The following is an 18,181-nucleotide window of genomic DNA, read 5'->3' as shown; positions in this document are numbered from 1 at the left end:
GCATCACATTGAACCCCACACTCCTTTAATTGAAGTAGAAAGCTAAACAAATTGCCAGCTAGCAATCACATATTGCACTAACATTTACACCAACAATTTTGAAACATTAACCACTTCCCATATGAACGGCTGCACAGAAGCTTTTCCGGAGCGTGAGGGTAAATGCAAGTCCTCTGAATCAGCAGTTCGATGTGTCCAATCACAGAGATTACATATGTAAATAAAAAAAATGAAAGTAAGCATTGGTTCTCTCCTCCTACAGAAATTGTCTATGAGAGGAGAGAGAACCATTGTACAGTGTCTACATTTCAGTGTCTGTCACACAGTATTGACACACACACACCACTGCCAGCCAGCATACAGTCCCCTGATCACTAGCCCAAACAGTGTAGTGTGAATAAACAGTGCAGCCAGCCACCTGTCCCAGTGTCACCCGTGCCCAGTGCTGCCAGGAACAGTGTACCTTACACTAGCAACACCAGTGAGTGTCAACAGACTACTTCCAGTAGCCACTGTCCCTCACTGTAGTGATGCCAGACCAGTATACGCCAGCACCAGAGTCCTGATCTCTGCCACACCAGTGCCATTGTCAACAGAGCCAGTGAAGCCAGCAATACTGTTCTGATCGTTGTTCACACCAGTGTCAGCAGAGCCATTTAAAGTGATTGTAAAGTATTGTTTTTAGATTTAGGCAATGGTCTTAGCAGGCCCGTCGGAACAGGACAGGCAAAACAAGCAACTGCTTGGGCCCCCGAGCTGTCCTGGGGATCCCCCGCATGCGTCGTAATGATTCGACGCATGCGTGGAATTCCTTATATGACAGTGTCGCGCACGTCGCAGCGTCATAATCGCGGCGACGGCGCGACACGTCATCGCCAGAGGATTTCGGCGCGGATTTCGATTCGATGGTGAGTACACTCCATCGCATAGAAATCCGCGCAAATCCTCGAGAGGATTTATCCGCGGATACGGTCCGCTGGACTGTATCCGCGGATAAATCCTCTCGTGTGTATGGGGCCTTAGGCCTCGTACACACGACCGAGTTACTCGTCGGGCGAAACACATAATTTTCCTCATCGAGTTCCTTGTTAGGCTTGTCGAGGAACTCGACAAGCTTGCTTTGCGTACACACAGTCAAGACAAAATCTCCTCGTTCTCAAATGCGGTGACTACAACACATAGGATGGCAGGGGAAGTTCGATTCCACTTGCACAACTCTTGGGGCTGCTTTTGCTAATCTCATGTGTTTGCGTGTTAAGTAAAAGTTTGGTAAGAGACTATTTGCACTTTTCAGTCTGTTACAGCTTTAAAAATGTGTTCTCTCCATAACAAATGCTACTTTTACTCCCGTCTCATACTTTATTATGAGCAAGTGCGGGTTCCTTAGCATACACACGCTCAAGTTTCTCATCGGAAACCAGCCCGACGAGGAACTCGACGAGCCAATTTGACTCCCGTCGAGGAAAAAGAGAGCTCTCTTTTTGGCTCGACGAGTTCCTCGACAGTTTCCTCGATGAAAAATGTACACACGACCAGTTTCCTCGGCAAAAAAACTCTCCCACCAAGTTTCTTGATGGATTCTGCAGAGGAAACTGGTCGTGTGTACGAGGCCTTAGGCATCCATCAGTGAACAGTTAAACAAATTGTCCAAAAATGGAAACAGTTTAGTACTGTAGTTACTCTTTTAATAAGTGGGTGCCCAGCCAAGCTGATGCCCAAGACACAGTGCAGAATCCTCTATGAGGTAAAGAAGAAACCATGAGTAACAGCTAAAATGATAATATCAGGGTGACTGTCTACCAGCTGAGGCTTAGTAGAAGATGGGTGATGCAGCAGGACAATGACCCTAAGCATCAAAGTAAATCTACCACAGACTGGCTTCAAAAAAAGAAAATGCGCTTTTTGGAGTGGCCCAGAGCCCAGAACTTAGCCCCATAGAGATGCTGTGGAATGACCTCAAGAGAGCTGTTCACACCAGAAATGTTACAAATGTATCCGAGTTAAAGCAGTTTTGAAAAGATGAATGGTCAAAAATTCCTCCTGAATGTTGTACAGGTCTGATCCAGAGCTACTAAAAGCGCTTGCAATTTGTCTTTGCTGCCAATGGAGGTAGCACAAGCTATTAACTCCAAGGGTTCACTTACTTTTTTCCCTCCAGCACTGTGAATGTTTAATGGGTGTGTTCAATAAAGACATGAGAAATTAGAATTGTTTGTGTTTTATCAGCTTCATATACACTTTTTTTGTTTAGTATTAAGGCCCATCCACCATGCTACAGTATATATTTTACACCTGATTGGTTTAGGTGTGAATAATTGCTATTGTGGTATACAGGCATACCCCACTTTTAAGTACACAATGGGGTTTATTTACTAAAGCTGGAAAGCGCAAAACCAGGCACACTTCTGCATAGAAACCAATGAGCTTCCAGGTTTTATTACCAAAGCTTAATTATACAAGCTGGGGTTAGATGGGCAAACTACGGCCCGGCGGACCTTTTAATCCGGCCCCACCCACGACCTCCTCGTGCCGCGATCGCTGCTAATTGAGGCCGCGGCTTTGCGGCCTATGCTTCAAGGGGGCTTGAGCGAGGCAAGCGCAGATAGGCTGTGGGAGCTCCGCCTCCGGCCGCCTCTCGCCCCGGGGGATTGGGGAATTCCTCTGAGAGGGCGGTGCCACCTACATCACTGCCACGGGAAGACACAGGAAAGGAGCTGGCCGGAGGCTGCAGATAACACGGCGGTCACGTGATCACACAGCGCGCGAACAGCAGGATATGGTAAGAGAGGCCAAAAAGACTCATTTAAAATATCCACTCTTATATCCACTTTTATATATGTGCCCATTATATAGTTTTTCAAATGCACATAGGGGGCAGTGGCGGCTGGTGCTCAAATTTTGGGGGGGGGGCGCAAACGGAAAAAAAAATGCAGCCTGACTGTGCCCATCAAATGCAGCCACCCGGGGAGCTGCGGTGGCTCAACGCGATTGGCACTGCGCTGACAAGCCATTCACCTCTGCAGCTAGAGGTTCGGATCCCGGTCTCGGCTTCATGTGAATTGAGTTTGGTGGTCTCAGCCCGGCTCCCGGTGGGTGTGCTATGCAAGGTAAGCCTGTGCTTAGTATGCCCACCCCCCTCCCACAAAAACCACCACACCTACACACGCACTCTAAATTGGGTTAACACACGCACTTTGACCACGCGGTCTCTAAAGAGAGGCGAAGGACTAATGGGGCTGGTTGAGCGGGCTAATCCTCTCACTCCCTTATAGGGAGTCCCTCTGCCCCGTTGGGCTTCAAAGCGGAGCAGGTAGGGCGGGCTGTGTGGGAGGACCCCCTCACACACCCGCCATTGCCACCCGGGCATGGAGAAAGGTGGCAGATTGCCTCTGGGGGAGGCCTGCCTACTCCCAACTCCTGCAGTCCGGCTCCTCTCTCGAGTACACGCACAAAATACACTTAAAAAAAGAAAAAAAAAATGCAGCCACCGTGCCCATCAATTGTCACCACTGTGCCATGCCATCAAAAGCAATCACAGTGCCATCAATTGTCACCACTGTGCCATGCCAAATGCAGTCACTTTGCCATGCCATCAAACGCAGCCACTGTGCCATCAATTGTCACCACTGTGCCATGCCATCAAAAGCAATCACTGTGCCATCAATTGCCACCACTGTGCCATGCCAAATGCAGCTACTGTGCCATGCCAAACACAGCCACTGTGCAATGCCATCAAAAGCAATCACTGTGCCATCAATTGTCACCACTGTGCCATGCCAAATGCAGCCACTGTGCCATGCCAAATGCCGCCACTGTGCCATGCCATCAAACTCAGCCACTGTGCCATCAATTGTCACCACTGTGCCATGCCATCAAAAGTAATCACTGTGCCATCAATTGTCACCACTGTGCCATGCCAAATGCAGCCACTGTGCCATGCCATCAAACACAGCCACTTTGCCATCAATTGTCACCACTGTGCCATGCCATCAAATGCAGCCACTGTGCCATCAATTGTAGTTTTGTAAATTAACTATTTTTATGCTTTTCTACCTTAAATTAATCTAAACATTTAATGTTACAAATTTAAATGTAATTTATATTAATTCACACATACACACCGGCCATCTACTCTTGGTCTGGCTTCCGGGTCCAATATATGAACCCATTGCAGCCCTCGAGTCAGAGTCAAAAAGTTTGCCCACCCCTGGGTTAGAAGCTCATTGGTTTCTATGCAGAAGTGAGCCTGATTTTGCAATTTCCAGCTTTAGTACATCAACCCTATTGTGTACTTAAAAGTGGGGTATGCCTGTATGTATATGTATGTATGTATGTATGTATATATATATATATATATATATATATATATATATATATATAAAAACACATATACAGATATATAATTTTTAGGATCACTTTAAATATTAAAATGGACAAAAATAGTAAAATGCTTAACACGAGTACACAAAATACATAAATATTTTTATTGCATGTCATACAAAAATAGTTGCCTGGTAAATGTAATATGATCAAAAATAATATTACCTTAGTACGATCATCTCAAGAATTAGAGTAAATAAAATACTAAATTTTCGCAGAACGGTGAGCATCGGTAAGCTGCAAAAGAGAGTCAAACATATATGTAATCATTTTATGTACTGTACAATACCTATATGGCAGGCAACTCATTAAGATACTACTGCTCATTATTTTATTGGAAGCAAGCAATGAATCTTCAACATTGTGAAATTACATTTATATACTGTATTTTTTTAACATTCAACAAATAGATAATATTATTATATTACTTTAACTGATTGGTTTATTATATAAGTGCAGCTTGATTTCAGCAAACACAGACTCCTCTGTCAGCACAGGGGGACATTTATAAAAAAAAAAAAAATGCATGCATGTTATGCTATTAGTATCAGATTTATAAAAATAATTAGCATTAGGGGCTCATTTTGGAAGAAGAGTGTTACAATGTGGGCTAGCAAGGGTTTAAAATTAGCGCATTGCTTTTGTATAGGGGGATAGAAGAGTGGCCATCTTCTATTCTCATTGGTAAAAATGACTAGTACTAAATACTAGTCTCCCAATTTACACTGTGTGTATTTTAAATCGGGAATAAGAACATGCTATAAAAAACTGTTTCCTGCAGTCCTAAAAATTAAAAAAGATGAGTGTAAATACAATGCCATTGTACACAAGAATTGGTAGACATGGACGAACTTCTAATGCCTGTTAAAATACTTGATCACAAATCAACATAAAAGCATATGAAAAACATACATGTTTACAAGTCCTCTATATTAAAGTGGATTTGAATCCATAAACCCTGTATCTTCCTAAAGGTAAAAAATAAATAAAAAATTGTATTAAAAAAAAACAGAACATTTTTATCTGTGCCCAAAATTCAGCTTTAAGTTCTGCAGCTGAAGCGGCATTATAAATGTAACACCTGTCAATGGTATCAAAGGTAATATGAGGAAAAATATAGTGAGCCGGATCTGGCCTACAACATTTCCAATTTTACAACACTGTTCTGTAAAGGACATATTGATTTAAAAGGGAATGTGACCCATGTCACACTGGTGATTATACGGCTGGTGACACCTTGCCAGCAGCAGAACCTCTGAAGTACAACTTCAATTTACTGTACCTAAGGACTGGTGTCAATGAGCAAATGCAGCATCATGATTTCAAGTGCATAGAACTTGCATTTGAGGTCAGTTTGAGATACATCTGGGATTAGTGAATTCAGAATATACCGACAGAAGCATTCAACTGACAGTTGTCCTCCTGATCTCTATTTAATGTCTTTGTAAACTGGATCTACTGCTTCAAGGTTGTTTTGTATGCTCTTTTGACGCAAACAAACGTACATCACCACAGGCCCTGATGGACATTGCTTCCTAAATGGCTGAAATACTGCAGAATCTTTATCATTGGTCTCTTGCATCTCGCTTGTTTAGCAACGTTCTATGTGAAGGTAAGTTGACTATTAGTACTCCTGTCATTGGCCCTAAGATGTTTACTGAGACAGACAAAGAGGGGCAGTTGCTCCAGTTGCAGTGACACAGAAAGGTATGCAGGCATGTCCGCCTGCCAGGACAGATTCAAAGGTTCAGGGCCAGATGTGAACAGGAGAGTTACTGTAAGTAGACGCGTTCTGAAACTTATGAAAATTCACGACAGAGTGAAGGTAAATGTAAAAAGTCTAGGGCAGATTGCATGGCAGCCAGGAACGGCGTTCATACAGGACGCAGGGGCGCCGTCCCTTATCCATGCATCTGCCCCCCTAATCTACATGCAGGGCACTGGACGCATTTATTCCAACTGGGTTTTTCTTTTTTTTTTAAGCCTATAATTAGAGCATGAGGCTATAATTGGCTTCAAATAAGGGTGGGCTCAGGGCGCAGAGCACTGCTCCTTGAGCCCACCCACGATTGCGACATTAACTAATTAATATTCGCTAATGTCTTCCTCCCTCTCCTCCCAGCAATTCAGGAAGCGGGCTGGGAGGAGAAGCAATGCCTGTTCAAGCAGGTCCTCCCAGTCAGAAGCCCAAGCCAGGGGAGAAACATGTATTGGCCACACTGGAGCAGTCTGACAGGTCGGGGATGCCGATGCAGGGGATCCAGCACTCCTGCCTTGGGTCTGACAACAGCCCAGATCAGCCTCCACCTCACCACGGAGTACCGAAGCAGTCACACTGCCAGACATCTCATAAGGTAAGGCCGCCGTCTTCCCTCCTGTCACCCGGGGGGGGGGGGGGGGAGGCGGGCCAGCGGTGCAAGAGAGGAGGCACTGTCAGTGAGTGAGCATGCCACGCTCCAGAAAATGTGTTTTTAGCACTTTCATGAATATCCATGAATGTGTATATCTGTCCAGATGATGGGAGCTTCATGTCAACATGGGTGAGAGTGTGAATACAGCTGAAACAGTCAATCCGCATGAGACCTGCTCAGTTACACGCTGTTGCTGTTCAAAATAGAAGTTTGATATGCTGCTGTGACAGGTTTGTTTGCCGCCTCCCCCAAAAATATTGAGCACCAGCCACCACTGATGGCAGCTGTTATACTCCTATAAACTGTAGGGTTGATCTACTAAAGGAAAATACGTTGTTTACTTTTAAAGGAAAGTTGTACTTTGCAAGAGCCTATTCCCCAGAGCGTAGTGAATGAGGTGAAATGTCTCTCTGCAAAGGATACCTAGTTGTGTGAGAGGAAAATGTAATTAAAGCGGAGCTCCACCCTCCACCTCCACTCCCGCTCATCGGAACCCTCCCCCCCTCCGGTGTCACATTTAACACCTTTCAGGGGGAGGGGGGTGCAGATACCTGTCTAAAGACAGGTATTTGCACCCACTTCCGGCCACACAGTCTGCGGGTAGACTGCAGGCAGGACATCAGATCCGTCCCATCCCCGTCCCCCCGTTGTGGGGTCTCATCTCCTGCTTGGGCTAGAGGACCTCTGGCCTAGCATCCTGAAAGCATGCAGAAAGCTTATCTGAGGACACAGGCGACTAATACAGATGTTGACTGGTACTGCGGGTGGCAACACAGTTTACAGGGCACAGTGGGTACCTGCCATGTGGATTCCTGAGACTTTTCTTTGCCCTATTAGGGAGAGCTTACAGCAGTACAACCAGGATTAAAGAGTTACATAGCTACATAGTTAGTCAGGTTGAAAAAAGACATCCAGTCCAACCACAAAATAAAAATAAACAAACAAAATAAAAAACACAGTACAATCCCATACACCCAACTCCATACCCACAGTTGATCCAGAGGAAGGCAAAAAAACCCCAGCAGAGCATGATCCAATTTGCTACAGCAGGGGAAAAAATTCCTTCCTGATCCCCCGATAGGCAATCGGATTTACCCTGGATCAACTTTACCTACAAATCTTAGTACTCAGTTATATTCTGTACATTTAGGAAAGTATCCAGACCTTTCTTAAAGCAATCTACTGAGCTGGCCAGAACCACCTCTGGAGGGAGTCTGTTCCACATTTTCACAGCTCTTACTGTGAAGAAACCTTTACGTATTTGGAGATGAAATCTCTTTTCCTCTAGACGTAAAGAGTGCCCCCTTGTCCTCAGTGTTGACCGTAAAGTGAATAACTCAACACCAAGTTCACTATATGGACCCATTATATATTTGTACATGTTGATCATATACCCCCTTATTCTCCTCTTCTCAAGAGTGAATAAATTTAGTTCTTCTAATCTTTCCTCATAGCTGAGCTCCTCCATGCCTCTTATCAGTTTGGTTGCCCTTCTCTGCACTTTCTCCAGTTCCCCGATATCCTTTTTGAGAACTGGTGCCCAAAATTGGACTGCATATTCCAGATGAGGTTTTACTAATGATTTGTACAAGGGGAAAATTAAATCTCTTTCTCTTGAAGTTGAAGAGTTCCTGTTTGGAATCTACTTACCCTTCACATTCAAGAGGATGGTTCTCACCCTGAAGGAGTAGATCAGAGTTTAAGTCCTCCAGTACAGTTGGCTACTATGTGCCTATCAGGGAATGATATCTGGGACCAAACAGCCAGCCAGTCCCTGGTCTGCACTACACAAGAAACCTGTGTCTACCTAGATCGGACCTGTCTACTTGCATACACTACTCTTAAACACTACCATATTACAGATGAGCGACAGGAAGTGGAGCAATCCTGCCCTATGATCGGAAATCAGAGAGTACCTAAAGGTTCACTCCTTCGAAAAGATCCATTTACAAGATCAATATGTAGGAGGAACGGTTTTATTTGACGATAAAAAAATAACAGGCCAATTTCTAAACACAATAGGATTTAATACAAATAATCCACACTCCCAATTTGGAGGGTCGTCATTTTGGGACCTAACATGCATTGTGAATTTTATTAGAGTTTTATAAATATGCCTGTTCTGAAGGATAATGTTTGGCAGCCAAAAGATTCTAAAGCAAGCTTAACAAAATGCTGCCCAAAAGAGTACATTTAAGAAAGCATAATAGTTTGGTTATGATTGTATGAACTGCCATTTCAATTGCCCTTAAAAACCAGCTAAATAAAATGCAAATTCTTTACTTAGCTGATCATCACTGCATTATCTCTGCAGCAATTTTCTGATCTTGTCATACATATAGGGCCAAATCGTCAGCCAGGCCGCGTAACTTAACTTTTTCCATTTAAGTTACACCGCCGCAAATTTCCCAAGTTAGTGCCCGATCCACAAAGCACTTACCTGGGAATTTGCAGCGGTGTAACTTAAATTCCGCCGGCGCAAGGCGTTCCTCTTCTCCAGGGGGCGATTACCATTTAAATGAGGCGCGCTCCCGCGCCGGCCGTACTGCGCATGCTCGTGGCGTCATTTTCCCGACGTGAATAGCGCAAAATTACGTTACGTCGGGCTTTGTGGATTGCGACGGGACAATAAAGTTGCGTCGGGTAAAAAAAAAGATACGGCGCCCAAAAAAAAATTGAAATTTAAAAAAAATCGCGTCGCGAGCAAGAAAGGTCTGTTTTTACAAGGTGTAAACAGTTTACACCTTGTAAAAGCAGCCCTAATTTTGCGTTTGCAAAATATAACTTACGGAGAAAAAAACGAAGCTGAAAAGCTTCGTGGATCTCCGTAAGTCCTAATTTGCATACCCGAGGCGGCATTTCGACGCAAAATGCCCCCAGCGGCGGATGCGGTACTGCATCCTAAGATCCGACAGTGTAATTCAATTACACATGTCGGATCTTCGTCCTAACTATGGGAAACTGATTCTGTGGATCAGTTCCATAGTTAGGACCAGGGATACGACTGAGTAATAGCAATTACTCCGTCGTATCTCTTTTGAGGATTTGGCCCATAGTATTTATTCAGTAGACTATCCTCTAATCCAACAGAATCACATGCAGAACAGTTCTCGTGTACTACTGACACACAGCCAAGTATGTTATTTTTATTACCTGAGCTTCTGTGTACTTAATAATCCTGTTAAATGATTTCCGATGTACAGTAAAGGCAAGGGAAAGAGCTGAAAAAAAGTGATCTGAATTAAAAAAACTTGTTGAGTGTTACATAAATAAAGCTAAATACAATAAAAAGAACACCAGTCATATACAAAAATAAGTACTGCATATTTATTTTTAAACACCGTATAAGCACTTAAGACTCCTTTCACACTTGAGGGTAGCAAAAAAAAGTCCTGCAAGCAGTTTTTTTGAGGCGCTTTAGGAAGCTTTTAACCCTTTATTCGGCCACTAGCTGGGGTTAAAAGCGCCCTCTATCGCCTGAAAAGCGCCACACAAATGACTGTAAAGCGCCGCTAAAACTAGCGGCGTTTTACCGCTGACGCCCCCGCGCTGCCAGTGTTACAGGGCTCTAAGGCCTCGTACACACGATCGGTTAACCAGAGGATAACGGTCTGATGGACCGTTTTCATCGGTCCAAACCGATCGTGTGTAGGCCCCATAGGTTATTTAACCTTTGGTTAAAAAAAGCCAACTTGCTTTAAAATTTAACCGATGGATTCCTAACCGATAGGTCAAAACCGATCGTTAGTACGCACAACCATCGGTTAAAAATCCATGCATGCTCAGAATCAAGTCAACTCATGCTTGGAAGCATTAAACTTCTTTTTTTTCAGCACGTCGTTGTGTTTTACGTCACCGCGTTCTGACACGATAGTTTTTTTAACCAATGGTGTGTAGGCGCGACCATCAGTCAGCTTCATCGGTTAACCTATGACAACGGTCCGTCGGTCCGTTCTCATCGGATGGACTGAACGTGTGTACGCGGCTTAAATCTTTCTTTGCATTTGATTCCCACAATCCCCTGTGTAGGAGGACTGAAGATACCAAACCTTATGATGGGGGAGGAATTCTGCCTCATAATCTAGCTTTACAGCATTCTACAGTGCTGGTAATCCAACAGTTGAAGCTTGCTGGTAGAAGGAAAGATCTGAGTGATCAGAATGATGACCCCCACCAATACAATCAGCGGAATAGTTTTCCGTTTTCTCTTTAGTCTCCAATACACTCTGTCCAGAGAGAATTACATGTGTAAATATGCTATACTGTATGTTTCAATTAGTAATATAAATATTGGCACATACCGTATTACAATTTTTACAGGAAGAAATCAATCATTACATCTATAAAAACAGTTAGAGCCGGTTCACACTTGGGCGACTTGCGATCCCACTTCATGTCGCCTCAAGTCGTCCCAAGTCGCGCTGTAGAGAAAAACAATGGAAGTGAATGGGAGCTGTGTTAATACACACGACTCAAGGCGATCCGACTTCAGAAAAGGTTCCTGTACTACTTCAATCCGACTTGTAGGCGATTTGTACCCATTGATTTCAATGGAAGTCGCCTCAGAAGTCGGATCACTGTCTTAACTGAAGCTACTTTCTAGGAAGATAACATACATTTCTCAGGCAAACCCCTCCCTCCCCCTCCCTCTCCCAGAGCTGATTGTTGTTTTATTGGCCACTGGAATGTCTCCTGTCCTGGAGACGACTTCAAGTCGTGTTGTAAATCTCCCCAGATCGCCCTGTGGTTCATATTCAAGTCATGTTGGAATCGCCTCTGGAAGTCGCGCTGGAAGTCGGATCGCCCCAGTGTGAACCGGCTCTTATAGTTTAAAATTAATATTGGTCCCCTCTTTTTTTTTTTTTGCAACCCTTTATCAAAGCCAACCCCCCCCCCCTTTCTCTATGATAATTTTTAACCTCTCAAATCTTTACGTGAACCACCATGGAATCTTTTCAAATAACTTTTATTAGTTTGTACAAGGTAAAGAATAGAGGGAGGCAAGAACTACGTAAAGTCAATAAAAAAGGTAGAAGAGCTGACGTGTACGTGCTTGATCACAAGCTACGGTTCACAATGAGAAATGGTTGACATCTGATAATAATTGACATCTTTAGCTGTTGGACTATGGGAGCCCTGAAATGGAGGGCCCCTAGCCTAGGGTGGTAGCAAGAAAAGTACAGACCTTGAGCAAATATCTGATCCACCCTGCATATATACACCACTCAACAACAGCATGGCTCCCTACAAGTACACTCTAGGGAAAAAATATAATTGTGGAAGGTGCAATAATTGTCATTTGTAGATGGTGTGATGTTTGTCCATGTATGTATAAAAACAATTAAAACATTTAATAAAAAAAAGAAAGCAGTATTTTACAATTATGATCAATTACAGAAATGTAGGATAAATGGCTTTATTTACAAAGGTTGTTTATCAAATGCCATGCCCATGCAAAAAAGTCTATTTGGGAAAAAGAAATGCCCCTCGTGGTCTGAATCAGTAAACATCTTCGGGAATGCCTACAAACTGGTGCTAGTGATCCATATACCATCTTTGGATTAGGATATAGTGGAAGCATTATTACAGATTGTTTCCTTAGTTGACACACATTGCTGGCCTGTCCTACTAGTACTTGCAATAGAAAAGTCTGAAAGACCCCCTATATCCTGCTTTTTTTTCCCTCTTTCTACTTTATCAGGTGGCATCTTGCACTATCAGCTTTTGTGTTAACTGTCTCATGAGTGCAGGGCTCAAGTTCTGCGGGAACGCGTGGGAACGGAGTTCCTGCACTTTTTTCACAGCAGGAACTCAGTACCCTTTGCAAGACTAGAGCAGCCGAGCCGCCCGAGCCAATCCTTCACTAAGCGGCGATGCCCAGCTCGAGTCACTGCAGGGGCAGGCGAACCTTAGTAATCCTTTATGTTACTGGCCGCCTCCTGCATATGGATTCATCGGGTAGTGTGCGGGTATTCCGTCACTTCCTCAATGCCGCAATATCTCCTGGGAGTTTTTGTCATTGTTCCTAGGAGGCACTGTGAAGGCCTGCCGTGAGTTATCGCGGGATTTAGAAAGAACTTGCTTCTTTCTAAATCCTGCACTAACTTGCGGCAGACCTCCGCAATGTCTCCTGGAAACAATGACAAAAGCTCCCAGGAGACATTGCAGCATCGAGGAAGTGACGGAATATCCGCACACTACCTGATGAATCCATATGCAGGAAGCGGCAAGTAACATAAAGAATTACTATGGTACAGTGGATCGAAAAAAAAAAAAAAACATGCGATTTAGTAATTATGCATATGAGCGTATCATTTTTTTTTTTTTTTGTGAGGGAGTGGATCTTTGGTGGGAGTTCCCACACTTTTTTCCCCAGGACTTGACCCCTGCATGAGTGTTATATGATTTTAAACAACCACCTTGAATAAACTTCAGAGGAGGTTGACAGAAAGATCAATGGAATGCATAGAATCCAGGCTCACCCTAAATCCATCATGTGATGTCTGAAATCTAATAATGTGGGAATAACCCCTTGTTGTGATAAGGCTAATTTGAGACACATGTTGGGGGATGAACTAAGAGGTGGGATGATGTTTTTAAAGCTTATTTCTAATGTGTTCTAATTCACACAGATGTAAAAAAAAATCATATATATTAAAATATAGATATTTCTAACCTTATAGATGTTTCCTTTAGGAGGAGGTGTAATGGCTGACTGCAAAGTTTAAAAAAAAATATTTGTGTGAGCCTGTCCCAAGTTTGTCCTTGTTAAGATACCATGCAAGAAGCCCAGCCACTACACCTTTAACTCTTTTTTAGGACAGGCAGTGTTCAAATCTAGTTGCAACTGAAGTACATTGTATTGTTCTTTGTTGGAGGGTCCAGAATAGAGCATGAAAAAATGCAAGCTGCAATTTTTAGGCTGTTTTTTTTTTACACTGAGGCAGTTTTCAGACGTTTTAGCGCTAAAAATGGCGCCTGAAAACTGCCTCTCGTGCATCCCCAGTGTGAAAGCCAGAGTGCTTGCAGAACGGGAAAAAAATTCAAAGCGCCTCAGAAGCCCCGAAACACAGGCACTTTTAACCCCATCTTAACCCCTTCATGGAGGTTAATAGCGCCCCACTAGCGGCCGAAAAGTTCTGCTTAACCGCTTGCCGACCACTGCACAACTATTTACGTCGGCACAGCTGCGCATATATACGTACTCGTACGTCTTCTTTAGGACGTGGCATTGCCCGCCGCAAGCTCCGTGAGTGTGACCGCGGGACCAGCGGACTCGATGGCCGCTGGGTGCCCATGATCATGTCACGGAGCTGCAGAACAGGGGAATGCCTGTGTAAACAAGGCATTTCCCTGTTCTGCCTAGTGACAGGACACTGATCTTCTGCTCCCTGTCATCGAGAGCAGCGATCAGTGTCGTTTCACATGTAGCCCATCTCCCCCACAGTTAGAATCACTCCCTAGGACACACTTAACACCTTCCTCGCCCCCTAGTGTTTAACCTCTTCCCTTCCAGTGTAATTTACACAGTAATCAGTGCATTTTTATAGCACTGATTGCTGTATAAATGTCAATGGTGCCAAAATTGCTTCAAAAGTGTCAGATGTGTCCGCCATAATGTCGAAGTCATGATAAAAATTTTGTTTGGGAACCACGTCGCACGTCAGTTAAAGCGACGCAGTGCCTAATCGCAAAAAAATGGCCCGGTCAGCCAAATCCTCCGGGGCTGAAGTGGTTAAACCGCTAACAGACCTGCCACCCCAGTGTGAAAGCAGCCTTTAATATATTTATTTAAAGTATGCTATGTGAATGGGGACATGTAGCAAATATAAAGTAGGTGCTGTCCCAGTTTGGCTGCAAAAGTGAAAATACACTTTAAATGTATGTAGCATTACCCCCAGTGGAGCTGCTGGATTTTTGGGGGGCGTGTTACCTCGTGGCTCCACCAAAATTCCTAGGGGTGAATGATGCGTATTGCATGTATTAGAAGTAAAAGGAATGTCCAGACAGGTGCTCTTTGCTGTGCACTTTATTACCTAGTCGTGTAAAAACAGTAAACTTGTGGTGAGGAAAGTAAAGCTGAAGAAGAATGGAGAATAGCAGATTCAGGCGTAATGTTAGGAAACAGTTCTGCTCCCAAACTTAACTCTTTTTAGCACCACTCCCGCCAGAATGGGTTTAGTGTACCTGGACAGGCCCCTTTCACTGACCTGGCAGCCAGAGTATCACTCGGACAATTGTAGGATAAAGTCTCTGCCACAGACCCTCCTTGGTGAACTTGAACTTGGGAGAAAGTCTCTGCCACAGACCCCTCTCAATGTGCCACAGAAAGATACCTCTGCCACAGGTTCCCCTCTGGGTTTGATCCTTGGAGATATCCCTCCTTAAATGAGGTATGTCTGGATCTCCTCCAACTTGTCGCCCAGGTACTGACCGACAGGTGATAAATCCCTCGGTGTCCGGCTACCTCGATCCCCGGTGGTTTGTCCAGGCCCTTTTGGACAGCCAGCCTCTCAATGGCGCTCCTCAGACTGACTCCCCACCGAACAGCAGTAGAGCTTGGGATCTTCAAAGTGGGAACCCAGTCACTCACTGGGTCCCCGTCGCTGTTTAGATGCTCCGGGCCAGCATGGTCCCGGAACCAGGAACACTGCGTGGCACGCACGCCCCGGCCAGATAGGCCATAACGCTGGGGCGCCGTGATGTGGCCACCCTGAAGTGTACCTACCTTGGTTTTTCTCCACCACCCCTTTACACAGTAATCACTTTATTGTGCAAGCAAACATAGCCACTAACTGCTGTGTCAGCAACCCACACATATGCCCACCTTTAAAGTTAATTCTCTGTCAATAACTGCATTATATGCTTAGCCATTCAGACACCCAAGCCTCCCCATCGTTGAGTGACAATACAGATTTCCCCACTACCAGATCTCTATACCCCGTACACCCAACAACCATTTGATCTCTGTATTTCATAACACTGCCTTTCTATTGTAATGTTTTGTTTTTTTATTTATTGTGATTTTTGACTCTATTTGCATTTTACTGTTACTCCTATACATTGTCTTGTAAAATAATAGTAAAAAAATAAATAAACATGATATACTATTGCTCGGCTTTCATTCTGATGCAATAATGTTACAAAAACTTTCTTAATTTAATGAATTAGAACAAGCATGCAGGAAATTAAAAACGCAGCAAAGTGAGAGTAAGGGAGAGCAAAATGTTAAAAGCATTAGATGAGCATCTTAAACAGGCAACAAGAACTAGTAAGGTATTAGTATGTAGCAAAGTGATAGTGGTGGATTGAGCAGCTATGGCTATAATTATAACATTTATTCTTAGGGAAACATAAGTAAGACTCTTCTTTGTAATGCAGCAAATGTTGCCGTTGCAATTGTTATCTGGAAGCCGATGTATGAATGACAAAAGAACACTAAAGAATTTGCTGATACAGGACACTAAGCTATAGAGAGATTTTTGGCTTTCAGCCTCCTGCAACACAGGGCAGGATGTCCAAGGACAATATTTAATGTCATACAGGTCACTTCGCCAGAACAAAGAGCACAGGTGCAATTATTTAAATAAAACACTCAACAGAAGGGCACCAAGTTATCCTGTGTACAAGTAGTCATGTTTATTAGGCTATGCCAAGACTCTAAACAGACCTCATCACCAACTTAAAAAATTGCATGTAAAAGCACAGAAAATTTACCAGTATTTTGAAATGCTTGGAGCCTCCTCTATCCTTGCATGTCATAATCCCTTTCTCTTCTGGCCCAGTTCTTCTCTCTTACCTCGGGAGCGCAATGTGAAATATTCTGATAAATGAATGTCCCCTTACACCCCACTCTCAACCCTAGACTGCCAGGTTTTTTGAGACATTTGCATTGCAAATGGTGGGTCTCCAAAGATCCATATAGAATCTATAATCTAATGTCACTCACGGGGGTCCTCTGCTTACCCTCCATACAAAATTTTCACAGGGTCTCAGCACAAGAAATCGTAAGATACCTCCAAGTAAAATTATTTATTACTCAAACAATTAAACATTCAGCATCTATCCAGGAATCATTTAACATCATTTGAACATATACTGTATTTACATGATTCTATGTTCAGGGGGACTACCTCCAGCATATATGCATCTCTTTTGGAAGGGTAAACACCTAACCCTCTCCCCTATGTAGCAAAGTGGGAGAAAGACTTGGGAAGGAAAGTAGATTAGGAGAGCCGGAAGCAAATTTATTAAACCACAGCCCACAGTGATAGAATCCAAGTACAAACTACTCATGCAGTGGTTCCACAACACTTGGCAAAGTTCAGACCCACCTCACCTGGCAAATGCTTAGGGGATGTCAATCCCCAGGCATATACATACGATTGGAGTGCCCCAAGACCAAACAATTTCAGACCAACATGTACCAATTAGTATTCTAGCATTCTAGGTAAAGGTAAACAAAAATCCCCACGGGGTTCATTGCTGAATCTAAAACCACCAGATTATGTGAAGTCACAAATTTTCATTTACAGTGGAAAAAGACGTGCTAGCCAAGGCGAGGTGGTCCTCCTCTCCAACAATTATGCACATTACATAAAACAATGTGGTTTTTAATCATTGAGAAAATGCCTCAAATCTCAAGGACTCAGTAGGTTTGAAAAGATTTCATACCCCTGGGACGAATAGTACCTCTCTAGGAACTTTGATCAGTCCTTGCTGGCATTGTGAAAACTTACCCCTAGGGCAAACATGTCTCCTTTCAAATGTCGATATGGACCTACCCCCATACCCCCCGTACTGACCCTCACCCTTTTTATCCTATTCCCAGACCTCTCTGGTTCTCTTTTTTTTCTCTCTCATTTTTATCCTCTTTTCTCTTTTTTTGTTTATCTCCTTGAATAATTATTTCTGATACATCACCGTCTGCTCCTCCTTCCCCACAATTTTTGATTCACTGATGCATTATTATTGACCCACTGTTGGGGATGCAGGATAAGATATATATAGCCTCCTGCATCTTTATAAACAAGTCAGCAATGGCAGTACCCACATGCTTACAGGTTCTTTTTAATGGGAAACTTTAAAACACTTAAAGGGGTGGTTCACCCTAAAAACTACTTTTTTTTTAATACACTGGCCCCCCACATTACAATACGATTAAGGCTATTATTATTTTTTTGATGCTGTACATACCTTTGTACAGCATATTCACCCGTGGCTTCGGGGTTGCGAGTCCCGCGGGAGTGAATGAATGAATGAATGAAAAACTTATATAGCGCGGCACATGCGAACTGAATCGCCTCTGGGCGTTCCTAACATGTCCGTGATTGACATTTTGACCAAAAACGAGCTCCCCCCGTCGCGTAAGCCGCGTCACGATTGGCAAA

General features: G+C 43.6%; 1 protein-coding gene across 1 annotated transcript in view; it reads right to left on the bottom strand.

Moving 5' to 3' along the window:
• The window catches only part of SLC35D2 (solute carrier family 35 member D2), a 106,390-nt gene that overhangs the window by 76,238 nt on the left and 11,971 nt on the right, over positions 1 to 18,181 (bottom strand). Inside the window, exons 4-5 of the mRNA XM_040355473.1 lie at positions 9,945 to 10,012; positions 4,546 to 4,617 (exon numbers count right to left, since the gene is read on the bottom strand). Coding sequence (XP_040211407.1) covers positions 4,546 to 4,617; positions 9,945 to 10,012 — 140 coding nt within the window. The remainder of the gene's footprint in view (positions 1 to 4,545; positions 4,618 to 9,944; positions 10,013 to 18,181) is intronic.

This window comes from Rana temporaria, chromosome 1, assembly GCF_905171775.1.
Source record: "Rana temporaria chromosome 1, aRanTem1.1, whole genome shotgun sequence".
In the NCBI taxonomy this organism is placed as follows: domain Eukaryota; kingdom Metazoa; phylum Chordata; class Amphibia; order Anura; family Ranidae; genus Rana; species Rana temporaria.
The sequence above is the reverse complement of the archived record's forward strand: the minus strand, read 5'-3'. Positions and strand labels throughout refer to the sequence as shown.